This window comes from Perissodus microlepis, chromosome 7 (genome assembly GCF_051167445.1).
Source record: "Perissodus microlepis isolate ML-2025 ecotype Zambia chromosome 7, ASM5116744v1, whole genome shotgun sequence".
NCBI classification, from domain to species: Eukaryota; Metazoa; Chordata; class Actinopteri; order Cichliformes; family Cichlidae; genus Perissodus; species Perissodus microlepis.
The window spans coordinates 57,615,222-57,640,401 of NC_140467.1; the positions used below are offsets into that span (position 1 = coordinate 57,615,222).

At 40.1% G+C, this 25,180-nt stretch overlaps 2 protein-coding genes across 3 annotated transcripts in view; one reads left to right on the forward strand and one right to left on the reverse strand.

Annotated features, from left to right (window-relative positions):
* necab2 (N-terminal EF-hand calcium binding protein 2) overlaps positions 1-5,752 on the forward strand; it is a 143,879-nt gene extending 138,127 nt beyond the window's left edge. For both annotated transcript variants that reach the window (XM_084936230.1, XM_084936229.1), the window contains one exon: positions 287-5,752. In XM_084936230.1, coding sequence (XP_084792356.1) covers positions 287-315 — 29 coding nt within the window. In that variant the 3' untranslated portion in view covers positions 316-5,752. The remainder of the gene's footprint in view (positions 1-286) is intronic.
* Positions 5,753-7,600: 1,848 nt separating this feature from the next.
* On the reverse strand, positions 7,601-25,038 carry slc38a8a (solute carrier family 38 member 8a). The gene is made up of 10 exons (XM_084936231.1): positions 24,826-25,038; positions 21,914-22,112; positions 20,514-20,670; positions 19,574-19,678; positions 17,478-17,535; positions 13,719-13,833; positions 12,081-12,228; positions 11,649-11,851; positions 11,517-11,568; positions 7,601-9,773 (listed from the first exon to the last, which is right to left on the reverse strand). The coding sequence occupies exons 1-10, from the start codon at positions 25,021-25,023 to the stop codon at positions 9,671-9,673; spliced, it is 1,338 nt and encodes a 445-aa protein (XP_084792357.1). The 5' UTR covers positions 25,024-25,038; the 3' UTR covers positions 7,601-9,670.
* Between the last annotated feature and the right edge of the window lie 142 nt (positions 25,039-25,180).

Consider the following 25,180-nt stretch of genomic DNA (forward strand, 5'->3'; position numbering starts at 1 on the left):
AAACAACTGATGCTGGCAGGCATCCCTGCTCCGAGTCGCAGACTGTCAGTGACCTAGCTGATACTTGGCTGACTGCCTGTTTTATTGTCTAGTAATCACTTTTTTGTCCATTTCTCTTCTTGGCGCTCTTCTTTCCCCCACGCCTGTTCTGCTTTCTTCTCATTTCCATTCAATCCATTTTTTTGCTCACTCTCCACATTGTTTTTTCATTCTGAGGCACGCTTTCTTTAAAAACTCCTTCCTTTCTAACCTTTTTCTCACTCGTCATCCCTCTTTCTATTTGCAGCCGTCTGGTGCAGCGTGAACAGGGACTGAGCATGAAGATATTCGACTACACGCCAAGACTCCTGACACTCCTCACTTCTTTAACTCCTTCCCCTCCAGCCCTAAAACCTTTTTTTCTCCTCTGTTTCACCCACCCCAATCCCCACAACCCCCAAACTCCTTCAATTCTTTTTGTAAGTACATGTTTACATAGTGCAAATGAATGGTGTCAACTGCGGTGAAAATTGAACAAACAGTGCATTTTACAACGTGAGATTACTAAAACATGTTTGCATCTCATCATGGTAGTTTGCTGGATTTCAAGATTGTGGATTACTTCATGTACATGTTTCTTATAGCTTTGAGCCACTGTAAGGTGGAGATTGTCATGTAGCAAGGACCCCGAAGGTTGAGTTTTCCATGTAGCAGCTTTTCAGTAGTCAGTTTGGGAATGCAGCTGATCACCACAGATAGCTCATCTGTGTAGCTGCCACTTAATAGTAGCTGCTTATTATTCATCTGTGAATATATCGCAGACTTTTGTTTTATTTATTTCATAACTGACCAAATTACCCTCGCATCAGCCATGACATTAAAATGAAGACTCTGAATACCTAGTTGACAGATTAGTTTGCGTTCTCAGGAAAACAGAGAAGTCTTTAGCTAGCTGTCCTCTCTTATGGGTGTTATTTACCCAAAGCCATCTAAATATGACATTTAGCCTAGAACTTTATTTGAGAAAGTGAACATTGGCTCTGGATAAACAAGTGATTTTAATATGAGAGAACCACTGAAGGGTAGAATAATGCGGTTATTTTACTGTACAGTTCCAGCTGTTCACCAGTACATGAATAGGAAAGAAACAGATGTGCTATCATAGAGCAGTGGTTCCAGTTGTAACTTTAAATCCTCACATAACAATCAGTAGATGACCCCATAAGGCCACCTTTTAAAGTTAATAATCTTATAATGACCAAGTATATTTTACCTCCTCCATAATTTTCAGATTTTGTTGCCTTCGTTTGTTCTGTTCACTCTCTTAATCTCTTTTACATTCACTCTGTATACAATGGCTGTTCTGAGGGTAATGTCTCTGATGGTTTACTGGCTGTTACACGGTACTGTTTCTTTAAAGCACAGCTAATCCCTGTGAAGAATGATGTCGTTTTAACCTGGCACCAGTAGAAGAAGGCCAGCTGATGTCAGTTCTTCTCAAGGATTTGCACGTGTAGATGCTAACACAAATTCCCACTGGTGTTTTTCGGTGTAGTTTTATTTTAACTAAACACTTTGGGGTTAAAGAGTCAAATCCCTGCGCTTTGACATCAGGGCCATTTAAGGGATCGTTTCTGACGCGACATACCCGCTACCTTGAGAAAGCGACTGCTTAGAGAGACAGGCAGCACCTCACTGTTCTCCATGCAGATAAACTCGGTTTGATTTTTGCCTTCTGTTCATGCATTCCTTGTCTGAATTGGTGATGGGTTGCTTATATTAGCTGTGTAAGTCTAGTGGAGATTGTACGTATGAAAATGTTGTTCTGTTATGATTATATTTGCATTTACTGACAACTTTTAGTGCTATGGTACAAATTTTATCCTCAGTGAAAGTGGCAGTAGCTTCACAGGTGCTGCAGCTTCTCTAACCTGTTTGTTTGAATCCAAATAGCTACCATCTGAAACAGATATATGAAGAACACTGAATATAAAGCCTTAAACATCACCACATGGTTGAGCAGGTAAAGGGTTTTAAAAGACAACTTCTTTTTGATGCATTTTAAATTCCCTGTAAGCAGAGAATTTCCCACTTTCGGTGTAGACATCAGATTGTGTTTCATTAATATATGACATTATTACCACGATGATAGGTCTAGTCAGCTATTGAACATCACTGAAAGAATAACCTTGAATTTGAAATAAACCTTCACAACACTTAGCATACTGTAGCAGTTAGATGAACCACCTCAGCATTAATATCTCGAACACGTGATCACATGTATTGCCACTACTGAACCTGAACTTTAAGTGCAAAAAAGTCAGTGAACAGGAGGATATTATGGAAAGTTACAGCTCTTGCAAATTCCAGGACATCAGGGTCAAATGGAGGATGGACATATTCGACCTTTACGTTAAAACCCAGATGAGCTTATTATTCGGACGTGACATCAACAATATTGTTTGGTAAAGTCTGAAAACCGGCTGAGTTCAGTCTTCACTGCACATCGGCCCACACACACACTGGAGAAAAGTGACATAAAATCAGTCTAGAAATGTTTTTGCTTTTTGCTACAGCTTCAGTGCTGGGCTATTACCATGTTCTTAGCAACAGATTTGACCCCATTCACCCTGGGATGAACACAATATGAAGATCAGAATCCCGCATGCACCTCCTCGTTGCCACTGTAAGCCCTACACTGTCAAACAATCAGATTAAAAAAAGCACAATGTAAAAATGAGTGAATATTGTGACTTAAGCATAGTAGAGTATATTAGAGGTCAATGAGTATGATGAGAGTATGTAGAGATATATTACTGTCTAACTGGGTAAAGACTTGTTAATGAATCACTGCTCCATTACAGCATTATTCTTTCAAAGGTGCCATCTTGCCATCCACCTCACTGTTGAGTCTATTCTCTCTTCACCTGTAAAGACAGCGAGTCTGTCATCTGCTGGCACTGTGGTGGCAGTGAGCGGGGATCCAGCTACACTGACACTAATGTTGATTGTTACCTACTTTTAGAACTCCGGGCTGCGCTCAGCGGGGCATGACTGTGTGACACGTGGAAGTGTTGAACATTATTACATATATGGTAACAGAAATATGTATAACAATAAGCTTGTAGAACAGGCATGCAAAAGCAGTATTGCATTATCTGTGAAAATGTATTTAGCAACCTGTGAGTGTCTCTTTTAAAGGTACCCTATGGAAGTTTGGACCACTAACAGCATTAAAGAGCAGAGATTTCACAAATATAGCAATGAATGTGTTAAAAAAAAGTGTATGATTTGGGCTATAAAGAGATCTCTTTGTTTTTTAAGGAAGAAAGCAGCGTAAGAGGGGCTATTGCTGTGCCACTTATCATCTAACTTGTTGTTTTGAAATGGTCCAACTAAAATGGAATTTGCAGGGCTTAAGAATAAATCTAGGTGCTAATCTGGACCTGATAAAGTTTAAAAACCAAGTCTTTCAGAGGAATTCAGCAATGCAATGACTTCTGCAATTATCTGACTTCTGAAATTAAAGTATCAAAACCTTAAGTGACTAAGTAGAGACTAAGTTGCAAAATACAAAAAGTACATTAATGATCATGAGATGTGTCTGTCGGTTCTCCGTCATGCAAGTTAAGGTAGCCTTAAAAGCTTGAAAAGAAGACCACTTAAACACTTAAAGTACCTTGAGGTGGTCAGGTTTGACTTGATCTGTTAATACAGCCTGTATAGTGTATGCAGTTACTACATTAACCCCACGAGGTGAAAGGTTACCCAATAACCACCTGCTTAATATTAAAACCACAATACTTTGTTGACAAGAAAACTCCACAGGGTACATTTAACCTCTCACTTGTTGGAACAAAAACCCCAACATATACATAGATATATATATATATATATCTCAAACTCCAATCCTATTTGCATTCAAGAAGGAGCTACTGTATTCTCAATACAAACAAAGCCATATTGCATGGATTAGTGTTTACATGCAAGTGATTTACTATACTGATAGCCATAGATTTACAGTACTCAAGCCTGGCTGAGTGCAACCCACATGTTCTAATTAAGGGATCTCCCTTTGTGTACATTGTGCCCAGCTTGGCTGGGTTGTGTATATGAGATCGATAGTAAGTGAATGGTCAGAAATACCAGTACTGTTTCCTGTTGATACATTCCTGAATGTCCCTCAGACTGTGCAACCTGTTCTTTTTCTATCCTCCTACTTCTCAGTGCAACCCGTGCTTCGTCATACAATGAAAGAGTTATGCCACTGAAATGTACTGAAGCATGGCTGAGCAGAACGTTTCCTGGTAACATTGTGAAAAGATTAAACGGCAGAGGACCTACAACATGTTGAGATCAGGCCTTCTGTAGGCATGGATTAGTTTATGTAATTGTTGGGATACTGGTAAACAGGAAACATGTCACCTGGTTTACCTCAAGAAACGTAACATAGACACCGTAAACGTGACACCATAGACTATATATAAAAGATGGTCATAGCCACCATGATGTCACCAATCGGTTCTTGCCTGTGGCTCTATGATGCCAGACTCCTTTCCTTCCTCCTGCACGTGCATGATGGGATGCTGGCCTGATTCACAGAATCGCTCAATTCAGTTAGTTCACCTTAAACACAATAGCTAGCCAGTGCCAGTCTTTTCACCCAAGGCAAACATTCAAAAAACTAAAGTCATGAGAGAATGACATTAACCACAATGTTGGTCTTCGGGTGTCTTTTTAAGATGGGTTCTTAAAAATGATATCCTGAAGGTCATCAACAAGTTTTAGACATATGCAGTGCAGCATTTGTCTCCACCCTGCTCTGCAGATACATCAGACAGAATGTATTTCACGAACCTGGAGCTCCTCTATCTAGATCCTTTGTAAAACCAACTCAACCTGGCCCTAAAGGCCCAGAGTAGGAAATACAATCTGCATGGGTGATCATGACCTACCCTACCATCACAAGTATTGCAAACCAAAGAAGCACTTTAAGCTCTACACAAACGACCTCCTTAGCCATTGCAATATACCCCAACTACTCTGAACCACTAGCAACCTTTGCTATGGTGACTGAACAAACACCTTAAAAAGAATTTCCCAAGAACACCAGAGTGCAGCTGGCATGAACCCAATATTTGGCTTCCCTTGCAAGGTAGAACCAAGTCTCATTATCTGAGACTTCTATATAAAGACTGCTCCCTTTGCCGTCACTCAAGACATGCAGGCTACATCTATCTTTTATTTAGAGTCTATCCAAGAGAACAAGCCAATCAGTAATTTGCCAAACTGACCGACATCATGGCCATAACTCTTCCTTTCTATGGCTGTGTTCTTTTCTATTCTTCAACTGAGTGCATGTCAACTGAATGTCCAGTAACTTCTTTGCTGTAGTATTAGGCAATGCTACTCAATGGGTTTTGTGCATTTCTTACCTTCTTTGTTTTCTAGTATTCCTATGAAAGAGACAGAGACTTAAATCTATTATATAAAATATATGACTAGAAAAATGGCATTCAAGAATGAACATAACTTTTATGGCAATGTTTAATTAAATATTAATTCTTAATGTATGTTTCAGTAAAAAAAAAAAAAAAATGCTTTCTCTTCTTAAGTGTAGAGACTTATTGCAGGGATGCAAGTATTATATTTGGTCTTTAAAGAATATCTTGTTGAAATTCTAGATGATGTAGAGTGATGCAATTCAATAAAACTATAAAACTGAAAACTGTGCTGTATGGCTTTGATATTAAATGCTGCTGGTTATTGGGAATTGTGCTTTTTCTTTTCCTTCCTGTGTAAATGCACACTACAAAAAATAAATTATTATGGGTTTATCTGGTGTGAAACCTATAATGTGGCAAATGTTTCCCTAGCATGCACTCCAGAATAGCTCTACTCAGAAATGCGTTGGACACAAAAACTTAACACTGTGTTATACAACAAACATCATACAGCACAAGCATAGCACTACATTAGCTAATCAGCAAACATGTCCATCAATGTCTACATACAACTCTCAACTCAGTGCAAAGTAGTATTTAGACACCATTTAATCACAAGTCATTATCTCTCTTTTTTCCACAGTGTGCCTTTTGTACTGTCTTCCTCCCATTACCCCCCCCCACTCAGTCACGGCCGTCCTTCCCTGATCCTGATCCTGCCGAAAGGTTTCTTCCTGTTAAAAGGGAATTTTTCCTTCCCACTGTTGCCAAGTGCTTGCTTAAAGGGGGTCGTCTGATTTTTTGGGGGGTTTCTCTCTATTATTGTAGGGGCTTTACCCTGCGGTTTAAAGCACCTTGATGTACTGCTGTTGTGATTTGGCACTATATAAATAAAATTAAATTGAAATGAATCCCAACAGGACACCAGACGCAAAACCTTGTAGAGCTATTCAGCAGTGCTGTTGAGCAAGTTAATTATAAAGTTAAATATTCATTAGGTAAGCCATTAAATTAGTAAAATAAAACTGCAGACCAGTAGATCACTGGGGGGGAAACTGAGCATTCTTCTACCAGTTGGTGAGTGGCTGCAGGAGATGGTTTACTCTTCTTTGGTTATATTGCTCACAGTTTTGGATGCTGAACCCATAACATCCTTGTGATTGCTTTGGTAGATAGGTTATTGCTTTTATATTGTGCGTAACCCCCAATGATTCAAAGTGCAGGCTGCTATTCAAACAGAAAATAAATAAGCAAAATAAGTTTACAATTTGCTTTATTCAGTTGTCTTTTTCTTTTGTCTAGAAAATTAATGTCATGAACTGGCTGTGTGCAGGCAGGAATAAGACCCAGACGCAAACAGGACTTTAACTCAAAATACAGCTTTATTTGCTGAATGGGAAAAAGGCGATACAAAACTAAACTGGCAAATTCATAACTAATCATACGGAGAGGCACACAAGGAAACACAGCCAAGAGGGAGGATGCGACAAAGGACTGAGGGAGACGCGGACATAAACACACAGAAAGATAACGATACGTGTGGCACGGTGGTTAGCACTGTTGCCGCACAGCAAGAAGGTCCTGAGTTCAATTCCAACATCAGGCCGGGGTCTTTCTGTGTGGAGTTTGCATGTTCTCCCCGTGTTTGCGTGGGTTCCCTCCGGGTACTCCGGCTTCCTCCCACCGTCCAAAGACATGCAGCTTGTGGGGATAGGTTAATTGGATAATCCAAATTGTCACTAGGTGTGAGTGCGAATGGTTGTCTGTCCTTGTGTGTTGGCCCTGCGACAGACTGGCGACCTGTCCAGGGTGTACCCCGCCTCTCGCCCTATGACAGCTGGGATAGGCTCCAGCGCCCCCCGCGACCCTGAAAAGGATAAGCGGAAGCGAATGGATGGATGGGACGTGAGAGCACACAAAGAGCGCAGCTAGCACGAATAATAACTAGACAGGCCAGGACCAAACACAACATGACCTACACCAGAGGTTCCCAAAGTGTGGGGCCCACCCCCTAGGGGGGGGCGCGGTATGAAAAAAAAAAAAAACTCTTGGACACTGCTAGCATAATGGACAGGTTTCTGATGGAGCGCCCACGCAAACGCAAAGCAGGAGATGGCATCGCCAAATATGTTTCCAAACCAAAGACTAGAAAATATGGTGAAGCATATCTTCCCTTTGGCTTCACCTGCACAAGAATTGGTTTTCCCTGTGTCCGGAGCATGCTATGGGCTCTCCACATCACGGACAAAGAGTATCCCACATTCTTGATTTTTAGTTCAAACACTTCTTGTAATGACTAACTACTCCTGACATTTTGGAGATGTTAGCTCTTTATACAGTAAAGTTACAGCAGGATACAAATAACATCAGGCTGATCCTGCCACAATTTGTTCCCTCGGTTCAAATCACGGACAAACGGTATCCCACAGTTGTTTGTTTTTGAACCCATTTTTAAAAATGTATTGATAGCAATGTTGAATATTATTACACTGGAAAAAAAAAACAACTACACATAAAATAATCACACCGTGACGCCTCTGCCTTTCTAAATGGAGGGACAGTAACTGTGTGTGTCTATGTAAGCGTGTAAAAACTGCAGATAGAGACAAAATACTGCTAATCTGACTATCTGCCATTCTGCAATCTCATGTAAACAATAACATGGCGCACAGCGTGATGTGAAAAAAGGCACATGCCTTTGACATTGCATGACGAACTCTGTATTCCTCGTCCACACGTAAATGCAAAAAAAGGAGTTTTAAAAAAAATCTCAGTTTTTGGTGATTCGAAACTTTTACATGTGAACGAAAGGTCCAAACGCATAGAAACAGCTGCGTTTTCAAAAATACCCGTGTAGGTGTGGACATAGCATAAGAGTTAGTAGTAACTTGTAATATTACTTGTAATTTATTGCAGTTTACTTGTATTTGCTTAATTGTTTACTAAATGTGAAATAAAACGCAACGGAGTTTGAAAACAAAATATTTTTCTTGTAAAACAAAGGGGGGCCTTGCAAAAAACATTTGGGAACCACTGACCCTACTTACACTGACAGGAGACTACCAAAGTAAAACAGGAAGTGCACAGAGACGCAGACTGGAGAGGGAGAGAGACAGAGGGAGCACGAGGGAGAGCACAGACTGTCGGGCTGGGGAAACGTGGAATAAAACACGAGGGGAAACAAGGCACAAGAACTCACAGATACACAGAGGGAGACGCAGGGGGTAAAGACACGAGGGGAAATAACAGACTCATCAAAAATGCATGAAAATTCAAAACTGGTCAAAATGGCCCAGGACCATGGCAATTAATACAAATGTCAAAATGTAAGACATTAAAAAAAATGACCTATTTACACACAAAAACCAAATATTCACGCACAGAAACATAAAATTATCTTCTCTCCTGAATTCATGTTGCAACCTCAAGCTACTGTTGTGGCAGTCTTTTATGGCTCCACCAAAGGCCAGCAGTAACAGGCAAGCAGGAAATGATGAAAAAGATTTATCATTTTAAAAAAAAAAGGTCATGTCTCATTAACACATCCCATTTGGCCTGCATGATAATATTTTTTAAGTTTTAACGGCTCTTGCCCAGCTGCCCTGGCTACAACTGTAGCTTGCCTCCACCAGTGTGTGAATGTGTGTGTGAATGGGTGGATGACTGGGTGTGTAAAGCGCTTTGGGGTCCCTAGGGGGGACTAGTAAAAGCGCTATACAAATACAGGCCATTTACCATTTACCATTTGATTATTTATGTTGCACTATTGAGAATATTTTCACTTTAATTAAAGTAGAATCTATTGAAGAAAATGTGAAAAAGGTGCTGTGTGTCAATATTAAGATAAAGCTCTATACTAAGCTTTGTACAGATAAAACTAAATGTAGAGTTTTATTTAGGGCTTTAAACTGATTGTGGCAGTTTGTTATAAGACTGTAAGCACAAACTATCGAAAATACCTGAGGATTTCATGTCAGCAAGGCAAGAGGTACAGACATAGATGATCATATAGCAAGTAGGAATAATTATCCCAAGTGAAAGTAACATCCTGTACTTGAGGAGGGAGGCATGATTGCTGGATTCAGTCCTTTAAAAACCATAAGCTGCAAGTTTCGAAAGGCTGCTTCACTGATCCAGGGTCATCTCCATGTGTTGTTAAAGAGCCATAACTCACCATCGGTTATTTCAGGTTTATTCCCCACTGTCTGTTTCTAAAAACACTCGGACCATCAAGGGACGTGGAAAAGTCAGATCTTTCCGAGGAGCTGCATAACAGCGATGGTGGTGCTCTGGCCAAATATGAAGGCTCCACAGATGAGCGTCACCACCCCCCAAACCGTGAAGATGACTCTGGAGGACAACAAGTGGTCAACAAATGATGGGACTTACTTTCAGTAACATCCTTCAACCCAAGCTTAACTCACTCAATGAAACAGATGGTGCAGCAGCAGCACTGAATTTAGTCTGACCTTTACTCGCGGCACTAAATAAACCAATCATCACGTTTCATTTTACCCTTTTTGTCTCGCTTTACTTGCAGACTGTTCCGTAGGTTGTACTGTTTCTTATGATGCTACAGTGCAAGTGAGAGAAAAATTAGGAGTCAACTAATGGTTCTGTAGCCCTTAGAGTTTTGCCAACTTATCACACCATTATTAAGAGAGCGAGGTCATTAAAATTAACAAAAAATCTGAAAATGTTTCTCTAAAAGTTTCATCCTTTTAATATGCATGTGCCAGCCACGCATAGGTGGGTTCATAATTGAGTTAGACACAGGCACAGCTTGTGGATTTGATTTATTCTGAGGAGGACTCTCTGAATGAGCAAACCAGCTGACAGACAGGTTCACATCCTGAGACCTGCGACTACTATTAAAGAATTCCTTAAAAGGTTAGAACCACAAGATTAAAAGTTTAACTGAAACTTTACATTCCAGCCATACACGCTTAGAGGATCATATTCATGCATTTATCTCTCTTACTTTCAGCTTTCTGCACAAAAAAAAAAGAAAAACACATTTTGTGTGGAAATTGGAAACACGATTATCATCATCTACAGCAACCGTGTCAGAGGATGTTAATCATACTATGAATATTTTATCAAAACAGCAGCTTCAATGTCTCCAGGTCATCAAGTTAAGTTTAGTTGCTCCTATTAAGTCACTATTTCATAAGTTGTCTGACAACAGAAAACCACAAGAAATATGGAGAGCATCAATCCCACCATAAATGTAGAAAACACTGTAGCCGTGTTAAAACACAGTATGAGGGGACACAGAGAGCACGAAGAAACACGCCTAGTTTTGGCCTTCCTTAGACAAATTTCTGATGCATAATGATGTAACCTATGAGAGCAGTGCTGTGATAATACTTAATAAAGACTGATTTCTAACAATCCCACTAATGAAAGGACTTTGTTGAATACACAGGTTCTGTTTCTGTTTGCCCTGCAGCTTGACTTGACTTGTGTCTATAGTTGCCCCATCTGAGTCACTGCAGTTTAGTTTCTCTATGTTATCATCAATTTAGCAACTATTTGCCTTACAAAAGGCAACAGGGAGTTAATAAATTATAAAAAGTTAAGTGTGATTTGTACTTTTTACATCAAATTCTCAATGGATATAGCAATATTATCATTTTATGTATGATAAAAATCTGGTACTGTGACAGTCCTGCGTTAGAACTCTTGATTTGCATCTTGATTTTACCAGATGTCATCCCAAATTATTATGGATTTATGAATTAGTCAGCTGAGTTGTCTATATCGCTCCTGACTAGATGTTTGCTTAATTAATCACTTTAGCTTCAGATTCAGATAACTTTATCTATCCCCATGAGGCAGTTGAGAGTACAGAGAGCGGCACATACAGTGAAATAGAATAAATGCAGGAAAAAGAACAATAATGATAATAATGATATGGTTGTCACACGAAAACAACTTGAGATATAGTGCAAGCGTGAAGATCCAGTCAAACATCCACGCAGGCATTTCAGCTTATTATGCAAACTTCCTTCATTCTTTGTCTCTTCTTTGGATTACCTTCCATCTGTATATTTGCATTACATTAACATTTAAATGAAGTTTTTCCCTCACCTGGTCTTACAGGACACCGGCTCTGACTGCATGGCAAACATCAAACAGAGCCCTGTTCAAACACAAACACAAAGTTTCAACAGGACACGTGAAACATTGGTCATAACACGCATCAGTAACCAAGAGCGCTACCTGGGAAGATAAAGATGAAAAATGCGCTGATCCCTCCGATCACACTGATGACCTTGCTGATGTCTGGTACAAACACAGTGATGAGCAGCGTCGCGGTTATCCACAGGACCGTTAGCATGTAGCGGCTGCGGCTTTCAAAGTCTACCGTCACCACGCCGCTGCGTCTCTGTCGCCAGCTCAGCAGCAGGTCCTGGATCACTGATCTGAGGAGCAGAAACAGATGTGCTTAAACAATCTTCACGTAGCCACATACTGTCTATTGTAATCGATACATTGCACCCTGTGAAGACGATTTAGGTGCTCACAGTTTGTGTCTTTGCCCTCACTTCACGTAAGAGTTTTTAAATGTGAAACTTTGCTTTAACTGAGAATCGTTTCATTTAAATGGAAAAGTGAGCCAAGTTAACAAGATTCAACTGAAGAGTCGCTGACCTGCCGAGCAGCAGGGTGATGGGATAGATGGTGATGATAGAGATGCCAAACAGCAACCGCGCGATCAGCATCAGGACATCGCTGCTAGTGTACGACATTAAAATGTCAGGCCTCGTGTCCTTTCCAAATGTCAGGAACCCATAAACTCCTGCAACAGAGGGAGAAGTGTGAAGGTTTACAGTTACCAACAACTGCAGCTTATCTGCAGCCACACAAACAATGATTTATAATCATTTCATGAGTTATTTAAAAAATAGATATAAAACTTGGGTAAAGCCACCTTGATGTAACTCATTGCTTTGTGAGGTAATGGTTTTAATCCTTGACTTGAGTGTTTTGGGGCATCACCAGCTTTTTTTTATGAAACCCAGCGTCACAATGAGTGAGCCTGAATGAAATATGAAGGTTGTCCTGTAGAAGCAACTCTGAAGTCACCTTAAAATGCCTAAACAGGCCTATTTGTGGAGTTATTTTGAAGATTATTTTGAAATTAACTTGGTGGTCACTGAAATTCTATTGATTTTGCAGAGTCACAGGTTAAAAAAAGGCTTAAAAAGCAGGCTGACTTTGTCCCAAAATAAACTGAAAACTCTCCCCCCATTCAGTCACAAAGGTAGGTCGTTGTGTCTTTGGGCGAGACACTTTACCCGTTGCCTACTGGTGGTGGTCAGAGGGCCTGGTGGCCCCAGTGTCCGGCAGCCTCGTCTCTGTCAATGCGCCCCAGGGTGGCTGTGGCTACAATGTAGCTTGCCATCACCAGTGTGTGAATGGGTGGATGACTGAATGTGTAAAGCGCTCTGGGGTCCTTAGGGACTAGTAAAGCGCTATACAAATACAGGCCATTTACTCTACCCTTACTCTATCGTCTTTCTTATTATACATAGAACTACAAATTACAAAATTAATTTAATGTTCAAAAGAGCTTCTAACTAGCAGATAAGATAATCAACCTGTGGCGGGGCGTGGCCATCTTCTTTTTTGCAACCGAAAGAGTTGCCCTCTGTTGGCCTCTGTGAGCACAGTGAGGATTACTGTCAGTTCATATTTTTCGTGTATGCGTATGAGGTTAAAACTTGTACGTGATCACAATTTCTTTCCAGAATTACAGCCAAGCTGAGCCACATTCAAAGCACCTCAGATGGCTGCAACTCCCTGAGCCTGGTTCTGCCGGAGGTTTCTTCCTGTTAAAAGGGAGTTTTTCCTTCCCCCTGTTGCCAAAGTGCTTGCTAATAGGGGGAAATATGATTGTTGAGTTTTTCTCTGTATGTATTATTGTAGGGTCTACCTTACAATATAAAGCAGCTTGAGGCGACTGTTGTTGTGATTTGGCGCTGTATAAATAAAACTGAAAAATTTAAAGCAGTTCTTTTTTTCATTGGGCTCAACAAGAGTTTAGTACAATACATAGGAACCAAAAATGGAGTATTTGATGAGTAGTTACATATTTCATCAGATGTAATGTATATTAACTGCATAGCTGTATAGTATGTAACTGCAAAACTAAAATAAAGTCCATCATTAGTGAGATAAAATTAGTATTCAAGTAATAAAAAACGTGTATAAGAGTATATAACACATAAGATATGAAATATAACTTGGGTGGGTTGTGGAGAGAGGAAGCAGAGGAAGTCATCTGACCTGTGAGGGAGTAAATGACGAAGCAGAAGATCATGGAGACCACAGAGATGAAGACCCAGTGAGAGAGCCGCTGGTTCTCCAGGCTGCTGTAGATGGCGATGGACGCCTCGTGACACTGGAACCAGCACAAAGATGTGAAAGTCAATCACACTTTAAGTATAGAAGGAAACAGTAACAGTGCCCACAGTCAGACAATCCCCTGACACATTGAGCCAAACGCTTCAACCAGGGAATAGTCGCTGGTCAGACTGCATGTCTCTGTAACAGTCTGCGTCGGATTATTCTCCTCTCTTTGGATCTCATAGTTCAGGCTGGTCTTATTATGTCTGATGTTACTGCCAGTGTGATGAACTGAGGTAGGAAATAAAAGAAGGTGCACGGGCTGTGTCAGTGGCACAATAGGGCTGAATTAAACCTTCATAGATTTCAGGATAAAGACTCTTGTCCCTACTTGATCCCAGCTGCCACCGGGCAGTGTTAAATCTCGCTTCCTTTTTCCTTGCCCTCCCTTCCTCTCAGGATCTCATCAGCCCTCTATTCAACCCTTTGCCCTGCAATCACTCACCCTGAGGGAGCGTGTCTATGTGTTTGTTTGAGAGGACATGCATCCATCCTCTCACACTTTCGCCTCCTTTTATTAGATCCCGCCACCAGCCTTCAGGAGTTACCTTGGCAACTTGGGAAGTTACACATCAGTCTGTCCTGCTTGAGACTGACAGAATGATCTTTTTTCCATGCACTCTGCCCTGCTATTAAATATGAAAAGCTCACTCTGCGGCGCTCCCACGGAGCACAGTGAGCGGCAGCTTGCTGACCTTTACACTGAAGTTAAACACACTCTCCTGAGAAGCCTTAAAGATTAAGCGAGAACACCCACTCTCCAATATGAGCCATTATATGCTACATAGAAAGTTCTATATTACATCAAAGAGCAAAAAAAAAAACACAAAACGACTTCTGTGTTTCCAGCCCAATACAATGGACGTGAATGATACGATGTGAGAGTGTATATAGCTAAATAATCTATACGTTTTGCTGATGTTACATTTAGCTAGACATTATCAGTCATAAACATTTGCTGAGGGAAATATCAGCTTTATACACAGCTGATCCACCTAATGGAGCCCTCGCAGTAGCTTCATTTTATATTCCAAAATCTAAACATCTGGCACGCACTGAGTCAATAACGCTGAAATGTGCATCCTCACATCCTCACTTCTGCTTGCGTCGAGATATTTAACACCCTCCACCTGCCCGCCCGCCTGATGCAGTAAGAGCCCTGACAAAGCACTGACAGCAGTTTTAAAGCTTCTTTTTGGTACGTGTTGAGCAAACATCGTGTATCTCAGACTTTGTCATAGCTTGGCCCTCTCGCTTGTAGTACGCCCCAGTGGCTAAATGGTTAGGCTGCATACCTCATGACCTTGGCGCCTATAGTTTCCAAGCACCTTTGGTGTAAATATAGATGGATTTGCTTTGGTTTATTTCTGTAACATTGTGATTCCCCTAATCTGTGTCATAAACCGATTTGCCAGCTTCTGTGTGAACGTAAAAGTATGTGACTTGTTTTGGCATTTTAATTTTATCTGATGGCCGCAGCAGTGATGCAGAGGCTGTCCAGGAAGAGTGAGGGCCATGCCAACTATAGTTTAGCATTTATTTTTTTTAAAGCTCTATTTTGATTCCTGAGACTTTATGGAAGAAAGAATCAAGACATGGAAGATTTCTATTCTTATCCAACTGCAACTACGGTGCTTCATACAAGATAAAACTACAGGATGACTGCTTCAACATTTACACAGTCACATCTGTTTTTGGACAATGGCACATTTTTTTGCCTACATTCACCAAAACAGTTGATTTTAAATGAAACAATCTGTGTAACTGAGCTGCAAACTTTCCGCTTTAATTCAAGGGGTTTAACAAAAATTTTCAACTATTTAGGAATTACAGTCATTTTTGTACACAGTCTCCCATCTTCAGAGGCACAAAAGTAACAGGACACATAATTTCAAATAGGGATTGTTTTTAATGCTTGAAGGTCCTTTGCAGTCAATGTGTGCCTGAAGTCGAGAACCCATGGACATCATTAAATGCTGTATTTCCTCTCTTGAGATACTGTCGGTGGCCTCTAATGCAGCTGCCCTTAGTTGCTGCTCATTTTGTGTCTCTCTGCCTTCAGTTTTCTGTTCAGTAATTGAACAAAATGTTCTGGTCTAAATTCTTTGTCCTGAGAAACTTGGGTTGATTTTGCACTACCCTTTAAATCTGCCACCCAAGTCATCAAAGTCTTAAGATATGCTTTGAATCATTTGCTCTGTGAAAAGCCATCTAATCTGTGTTGCAGCATTTGGCTGATCTGAGCAATCAGTATAGTCTTTTTCCACTTCACACTTCATCTAACTTCTAAAAACACTAGTGGCCTGGTTCCACTGGCAGCCATCCATACCCATGCCATAACATTCCTTCCATCATGTTTGATAGATAATCTTATATTGTTCAGATCATGAGCTGTTTCTTTCCTTCTTAATACTTTTCTCTTTCCATTGTTCCAATAGAAGGCAAACTGGGTTTTAAAATTCTATTTTTTTAGCTGTGCCACCTGTTTCAGATGTTTTCTGGAAAATTTAATCTGCCCTTCATGTTCTACAGCAAACAATTGCTTTGCATCTTGCTGTAAACCCTCTGTATTTACATTGATGTTTCTTGATCGGAGACTATGATCCACTATGTTGGTATAAAGAGTCAAAATTACAAAAATTGTTATTGCTCCAAAACGTATGGACCTAATGCCTTTAATAGCCCCGGCTGCCTCAGTCTCAGTGTCCTCAGCCTTAAAAGCACAAGAACAAAACAACACTTTTCTTGTTATTTTCTGAATGTGACATGACAGCTGTTTCTGTATCATTTACAAACATAAGACCCATATTTTAGATTACCGCAAATTATCACATGTCATCTAAGCATTCTCTCCCATTACGTTGGTTTGTATACATCTACAAATGTCAGCTAAATTAAAACCACTGAGCCATTTATTAAGCTTTTTGATTGTAAGAGCAGTACTTCAGATTTTTTTTCCACTCAAATTAAGAGCAAACTTTAACCTTATCTCAAGAAATTTGACTAAAAAATTAAATTAATTCCTCCACTGTTATTATCTCAGGCAAACAATTCAAATTCTCCTGCAAAACACCGTACTTAACACCCCCCACCCCCAAAAGCTGAAACACAAACTAACACAGAACACATGATAATAACCTGGTGTTTGTTTGCCATCTTTCCAGTACAGCGAGATCATTTATTTGCCAGTGTATTTCCACTTTACTTTGTTACCTTTTTACCCTTTGTTTTTAATTTCCTGTCTTATTATTTATTATTTTTCTAAATGTCCTAATCGTTTTGCAGAGGCAAATGAGCTTTTTGCCATTTATCTCAATGGTTTTGGAGGCAGAAACATCAGAGCCACATATCTAAAGCCTTTATAAATACTCAAGTCCAAAATATCTGCAGTATGACTAAAAGACATTCAGGTGAAACATTATGAAGACGTGCCTCATTACCTGCTTAGAAATTACTTGTATATTTAGCCACATATATACACTTCAAAGCAGTTTTTCCTGCTGATACATTACGTACTCCTCCACAGACAGCTGTGCTTGCACTGGCCTCCAGCCTTAAGGCAGCACGACGATGCAAACACATGTTATCCAAGTTTTAGATGAACATAAACATCAACATATTTTAAACTGCTGCACTCACTTGGAAACCAAAGCAGATGGTCGGGATGACACTGAACATGGCGGCCCAGGAGTTCATCCTTAAGGAGGAAACACAAGAGTCATTTTCATGGATTCACAAATGCCACCGGAAGAAGAATTAGTCTATTATTGGGGCACCGCTGATAATGCCATGGCATTTAGAGACTCTTCACTCTACAGTTACTCTGTCAATCACAGGCAAATGGGTGATAAGAGCTGCCGAGTTAAGTCAGTGATCCAGACAGAGCAACACAGGGCTTCAAGTGGACAACTGCGTCTGTCCTGGTGGCCTCAATTCATAACAGATTTATGAGGAAGCTTCACAAAAGCCATATTTCCTGGATGCAACCTCAATATGTGGACTAGCTCTGGTGATGAAGTATATTTAAGACACATAGATGATAACTAAAAGATTAAAACTTCATCATCAAGACTGAAAAGAGCATTTAAGAGAAGAGTTAGAATATGTTTATTACAACTAGACAGGACTGCTGATGCTTACCTAACAGTCAAGAAACCCCTTTCTGCAGCACCCCCTGGTGTTGGGTGCCAGTGTCAAAAATTTCTATCCCACTCTTCTTTAAAACAACACTTCAGTTCATTGAGGCATTGTTATATATGTATGTATGTATGTATGTATGTATGTATATATATATATATATATATATATATATATAAAACTTCATCCATCCATCCTTAACAAGGTTACCGGTGGAGCCGGTAGGTTACACTCTGGACAGGTCATTAGTTGCACCATTCACACCTATGCCCAATTTAGAATCAACTTAATTAACCTAACCTCACTAAATGCATGTCTTTGGCCAGAGTACCCAAAGAGAACATGCAAACTCCACACAGAAAAACCCAGGACCCTTTTGCTGTGAGGCAGCAGTGTTAACCAGCATGCTACCTGTTACGGTCGCTCACCTCTAGTGGCTCTCCCTCTATGAGAGAGTTTTTTTCTTCCTTTCCTGTGTTCCAGGTCTGCCTCATGAGCCGCAGCTGAGGTGTGTTGCAGCTCGTCAGCCACGACTGCCATCTCAAACCGCCACGCCCCTTCCACTTCCCCCATTTGCCAGAACTGTGAGCTACAGTAGTTTGGGCAGCAGGCTGCAGCTGTGTGTGAATTTAAACTCTGTGTAACTTTGACTTTCTTTCTTTGTTGTGAGTAAAGGTGTGCCTTTACAGTGTTAATGGTTAATCACAGTGGAAGCAGGTAGGGGTTCTCTGCCATTTTTGTTTCAATTGTTTTCTCCTGTTTTTAGCTAGACAGGGAGCTCAGCCATTGTATTTTGTTTTTGGCTAGAGAGTTCTTGGTGTGTTTTCTTAGTTAAAGGGGGTGTTTTGTTTGTTGTTTTGGCCTTGGAGACCGTGAAGAAAAGAGCTTCCCTGTGTTCATCTTTACTTTAGTAGTTTTGTGTAATAAAGCATGTTTAATGATACCTATTTTTCAGTAGTTTGTTTTCTTTTTCACTTTGTGTTACTCCCCCCCGACAACACTTCATTTTTAAGTGGGGAGTAACACTACCGTGTCGCTCCCTTCCACCAGATCAATTAAAAATGTCACCTTATAGAGCTTTGAGGCTGTTGTAACCAACATTCTCCTTTAATTTTATTATAACCATGTCTATATCAAAGCCTCACTCTGACATTAGTTAGCAAGATATAAAACAAGTAAAGGAGGGGAAACAGCCAGTCTGACAATGGGGGGACACACATAATTGAAAATGAAAAATGAAAAATTGCTCTCTTGTATTCACTTTTTTTTTCTTTTTTTTAACAAAAGTGGTTCCATGGTGTAGTGGATAATGCATTTGCATTATATGTGAAGGATTTAAAATTGTTTACACGAAATATTATCTAAGAGTGAATCAGCACAGTTCTAAAAAAAAAAACAAAAACCAAGCATTGAGCTGGAGAACTGAAAACAAGCGAATCAACCACAGCATTGATAATTCACTGCACTCTCGATGCTGCCAGTCTGTCTGAAGACCAGTCTGAACCTCACTTCACTTACTGTTGTGACCAGTGACGCAAACAGATTGTTTGGAGCCCTGGAACCCATTATTTGTAGCCCTCACACACAAACGTACATACCCATTGGTGTGGAGAGGGCTGTTGTGAACCAGAACAGAAGGCATGGTATGGTATTTGATGATGATGGCTGTGGTCAGGTAGGTCGCAGCCAAAGTACCCAGAACACTGTGAGAGGATGGAGACAAAACGCCTGCTTCAGACAGAAATCAGACTGGAACATTCAGCCCAACATAAAATGAATGAGAGGCTTACTTGAGGCTGACCAGGGTCATGTTCTCTACTCATTTATCCATATAGAGACATGCTTGACCTGTATGCTCTGAATAAATGAGGATCATAATCCTCTTCTTTAAGAAAAGAAACGCTGTGGCACCGTAAAGCTGAGTAAGCACACCTCCAAAACACTTTAACAAATCTGCAGGCTATGCTACTCCTGAGAAACAACCTTTATACTTCACCCACCACACAGAAACCTCAAAATTAGGTCTGCAACTGACTATAACTTACACAACAGCTTATGGGCTGTGAATGGTGATATTAGAAGGGAGCTTGTAATAGGATTTTGTATTATTATTACAGTAAATATGAAACTGTATGCTGAGCCAAGCAGTGATGAGCCAAGATGTTAAAGTTGTCATGAAGGCTGCCAGCAGGTAAAAGGTCATCAATCTTGATAACATTAATCTCCTCATTACTTATTGGTTTCCTATATCGTGATCATTTTTCCTAATTTGACAGTTTGGCCTTTGGGTGGCAGCACAGTGAAGTTTTTGAAATAATCAAAAAAGAAACTGTGAATGAAAAGTCTCACACAAATAATCATAAAGAAATCAAGTATTTTTCAGTGGGTAGTTCAGGCATTGTGACTAAAATCTTTTGGATACAGCTGAGTGCAGCAGGAAATATGAATGATAAATTTGAACCGTCCATTAGCTGTCATTATCACCTAATTAAAAAATAAAATTAACTATTATAAGTGCCACCACATGTAACACCTGACCTGATGTATTTCTGAATGCTGATCTCTTTGGAGATGGATAATGGCAGGATGAGGAAGAAACAGAGCAGCACCAAAGCGAAGCGCCGGTCCATGTAGAAGTGTTCTGGCATCTCTGACTCCGGAAGATTAGTTACCAGCTCTTGCAGGGAGTCGCCCACTGACAGACACAAAACAGCGACGTAACAACACACATATATCACAGATGTGAAAGTTAAATGCATTTTTTTTTTAAAAAACAGAGAAAATGCAAATAAAACTGTGCTGTCTAATTCATGAACAGCAATCTGCTTCTACCAATTTCCCTGCTTGCTTATCTCAGTCTGAATGTTTGGTTTTAAAAAAATAAACTTGAAAAAAGATGTTGCTAAATGAAAGTGCTGAAAAGTCCAATTCAAAACAGATCACAGCGGTAAATGTGCCCAAAAACCTACATCAAAAACACATTCTTGTGCTTCAATCGCTTTCCTTTTTTCTAAAAAAGTAAAATATGTCTAGAAATCCATTTACAAACAATGAATCTGTGGCTCCATAAACTACAGATGGATGGATTTTATAAACCAAGTGTACAGATTTATATATTTTTCCCACTGGCCCTTCAAGAAAGCTGTATTTCAGAGGATATGAATTATGAATCTATTTCAGTGCCTGTAATCTGGACAGAAAGATTATATACAATAGGATCCTATATTTAATCACTTTAAATCTGCATTTCATCTTAGAGATGACACGAGCTGAGCAAGGCTGCTAAAACTGCAGTTGCTCTGTGGTTTTGAAATACACTGTTGAACATTTATGCATGTACTGTCTATTTGCATCACTCTCTGAATTGTTTTCACTCTTCTAACTGACATTTAGTGCATGCTCACTTCATTGAAGTATCAAACTGAACTGTATGCAAGAGGCAATATCAGGGCTGTAAAATTAATGTAACAATGTAGTACAAAAGTCTGCACTTCCTCTTCCAGCCACTTGAGGCTGCCTCCAAAAGCAAATTGATCCCCCATTTTTCATTTTTATTAGCAACATAACACAAATCTGTCACTCAACACAGTTCAATCGTATTTATAAATCTCTAGTTCACAACTGTGACATTTGACATTTGCTGAACAACTGACATTAAAATCCACCAGAAATGTGTCGAATCAAACCTGCAACGAGCTGGAGTGGTTTCATGTTGCTGCAACACAGAGCCAACAGATGCATTTCTGTACCACTGTGTCTGCATTTATCCATTCAAACACAACACAACACTGAGAGTTCAAACTAAATACAGTATTCAACACACTCTGAATAGCTCCTGCTGGCAAACAATGTTGGATAACAGGAAAATGATTTTTTTTAAAAATAGTAAATTTAGGAAATGATGAAAGATTGAAAAATAAAAGTGAACATTAACTCACACTTTTCCAGCTGGTCATCCACTATGACCAGAAAGGCCACAGAGATCATGAAGAGGTTGAAGACAAAACAGATCTCACACAGCTGGCCAATGACATGCCCACATATCTTCTTCACCACCGCCTGGTAGGTGCATTGGCCACTAATGGATGAGGAATAGCCCAGGATAATCAGGCCACTAATCAGGAACACGAGGGAAACCTGAGCAGGTGAAGAAAACCAAGACAATAAGACAATGTTAAATCAACTTCCAAGTGTTATTTTGACTGTGTTCTGCTCAATACATTTAAATGACAAAAGCCTAAATTCAGTCAAACTGAATACCCTTTGTCCACATGCAGCTCTAGGTCCTGAGTCCAAAAGTGCTTGGTAAATAAAAGATCATCACGAAACATTAAAGTTTTCTTTTTGCCCGTGCACGTTTGGGAAGCATCAGTGTTTCGCTAACTTCTGATCAGGTCCTCATGTCTATTTTAAATGTATTGCATACTCTGCTGATGGATAACATAAGTGACACTAATACAATTACTAAATGCCTGCGTGGATGCATGTAATTTATTGGCAGTGTGACAAATGTATTTAATGAATGACCCCATGGAAAACTAATAAATGTACTGGGTGTCACAGCAACTCAATAATGCACTTAGACATGTAATGGTGACATTGTCAAGATGACCTGTTCATGGTCAAACTGAGAAATCAGAATATGGAAGAAAGGTGATTTAAGTGGCTGTAAATACATGGTTGTTAGTGCCAGAGAGGCTGGATTAGTATTTGGATACTGGATTATGCTGATCTACTGGGATTTTTCCACTCAACCATCTCCAGAGTTTATAGAGAACAGTCTGAAAAAGAAAAAATATCCAGTAAGCACCAAGTCTTGATATGAGAAGTCAGAACAGAATGACCAGACTGTTTCAAGTTGATAGGATGGAAACAGTAATTCAAATGACCACTTGTCTTCTATGCAAGAGAGCATCTTTGAATTCATAAAATGTTAAACCTGGAAGCAGAAGACCAGACCAGGTCTCATTCTTGTCAGGTAAGAACAGGAAACTGAGGCTACAGTTTTCCTGTTCTGGGCTCACCAAAACTGGGCATCAGCGGACTCAGAAAATATTGCCTGGTCTGATGAGTCTTGATTTCTGCTGCAACATTTGAAAGGTAGAGTCAGAATTTGGCATAAACAACATCAAAGCATGGCTCCATCATGCGCTGTTCAGGCTGGTGGTGGTGCTGTAATGGTGTGAGGGATATTTTCTTGACACACTTTTGGCCTCTTAGTATCAGATGACCATCAATTTAAATGCCACAGCCTACCTGAGTACTGTTGCCTGATGTCCATCCCTTTATAACTGCTGTGTACCCATCTTGTGATGGCTGTTTCTAGCAGGACAGCGCGCGATATCACAAAACTCAGATGAACCCAGACTGGTTTCTTGAACATGACAGAATATTCACTGTAATCTAAAGACTTCCATAGTCACCTGATCCCGATGCAAATGACAAGTGTACAACAACTGCATGATCGATCGTGTAAATGTGGACCAAAACCTGTGAGGTATGTTTCCAGCACCTTGTTGAATTTATGCCACAAAGAATTTAGACACTTCGCAAAGCAAAAAGGACTCCAGCTCCGTCCTAACACGGTGTATCTGATAAAGTCTTCAGTCAGTCTATAAACAGTGCTACCAGCTGCAGGTGACTGTGCCTGTGCACACTCTTAACTTTAAGCCTCAACAGTATCCAAATGGGGGATTTGATTTTAACAGTTCAGTTCAACCATCATTACCATGTATGAGGGGAAAATGATCCACAGCAGGGATGTCAAACTCTATACACATCGTGGGCCATATACAGCCCACTTTGATCCAATGAGACTACATGATAAATGTGTAAAATTACAGAAAAAGTTAGTTCATTGCTCAGACTGTCCTGTAATTATAAAATATGACGTTTTTGTTCATTTACAATGGACTGACTAATAACAGAAAACCAGGAACTTTCCTGTTATTTAATTGTTTATCTGTTAGCTCATTACTTTGGTGCAGCATGAATGGCAATGAGTGTCGATAGTCTTTATCAATTGGAAAATCTGTTAAACTAAAATACAGGTGAAAGTTTGAAATCTATGCACTTCTTTATATTTTCTAAAGCTGTCCAGTGGGCCGGATTCATTCATCTACCATTAGTTAAAGACCAAGAGCTAAAAGTAGAGCAAATATTGGAATTTTATTAGTCACATATAATTACATGCAAAAAAGTTCACTGAATACTAACACATGTTAAATTTTAAATGTGAGTATTGTGGCACCTGTATATTTGTCTTTTTTCTGCCCCCTAGTGGCCAAGAATGAATGGCTGCAGCTTTAAATATGCTTAAAATCTTCACTGAGTTTTATGAGTGCAGAGAGCATCCAGAGAGGGTAAAACAAGAAAAAAAATATAAGTCTTGAACAATCTTTGCTCTGTGGAGTTGCTTTGCTAAATAAATTTCCAAAATTACAACAAGTTTTAGAATCTGCACATTAACAAGAAAAAGATTTTGTGGGGATTTCTTTACAAACTTTTGGATCTCTATAGAGGCCAAGTGAGGAGAACATTTTTATTGAGATAAGAATAAAGTGAATTTTAAAGTCCTGAGTTCAAGTCTAACATGGCCTCTCCTGCCATGTGGAGAAGATCACAGTGTTTTTAATTAATCTCAGAGGGCCACAGTTTAAAGGAGATAAGATGCATCACTTCCACTCAAAAACCTCCCAGAATCAATAAATATAAAACTGTTATTGCTGATAAATAATCTTTTTTAAAAAGGTAATTTTGTGTATTAGACAGGACTCAGTGATGCAGGGGGAAAAATTTCAAAGTGTGAATCTTTGTATAATATGTCTTTCTAAAATGAATAAATACCCACCAGCTCCATGGTGACTGCGCTGTGGATTCCTCCGGCTCTCTCGAAGGCCCAGGGGAAGTTGAGGAGCCCAGCACCCAGAGCGGATTTAAGCATGATGAAAATGGCCCCCACGGAGCCCAGTCGGGGCCCAACGTCCAGAGGTGGCTTGGCCGAGGCTGAAGCCAGAAGACTGATGCTCTCTCTGGCCAATTCCTCCATGCTCCGACCGCCAGGAGACTCACTGCGCGATACTGCGGTGCTCGCACGTAGACTGCAAACAGGAGCAGGTCACTTGGATGCTGGGCTTGCCTCTCATAGGGGCCCACTGAGCAAGGTGGGCCGGCTGGAGAGCGGGTGGAGGGAGGGGTGGATCTGC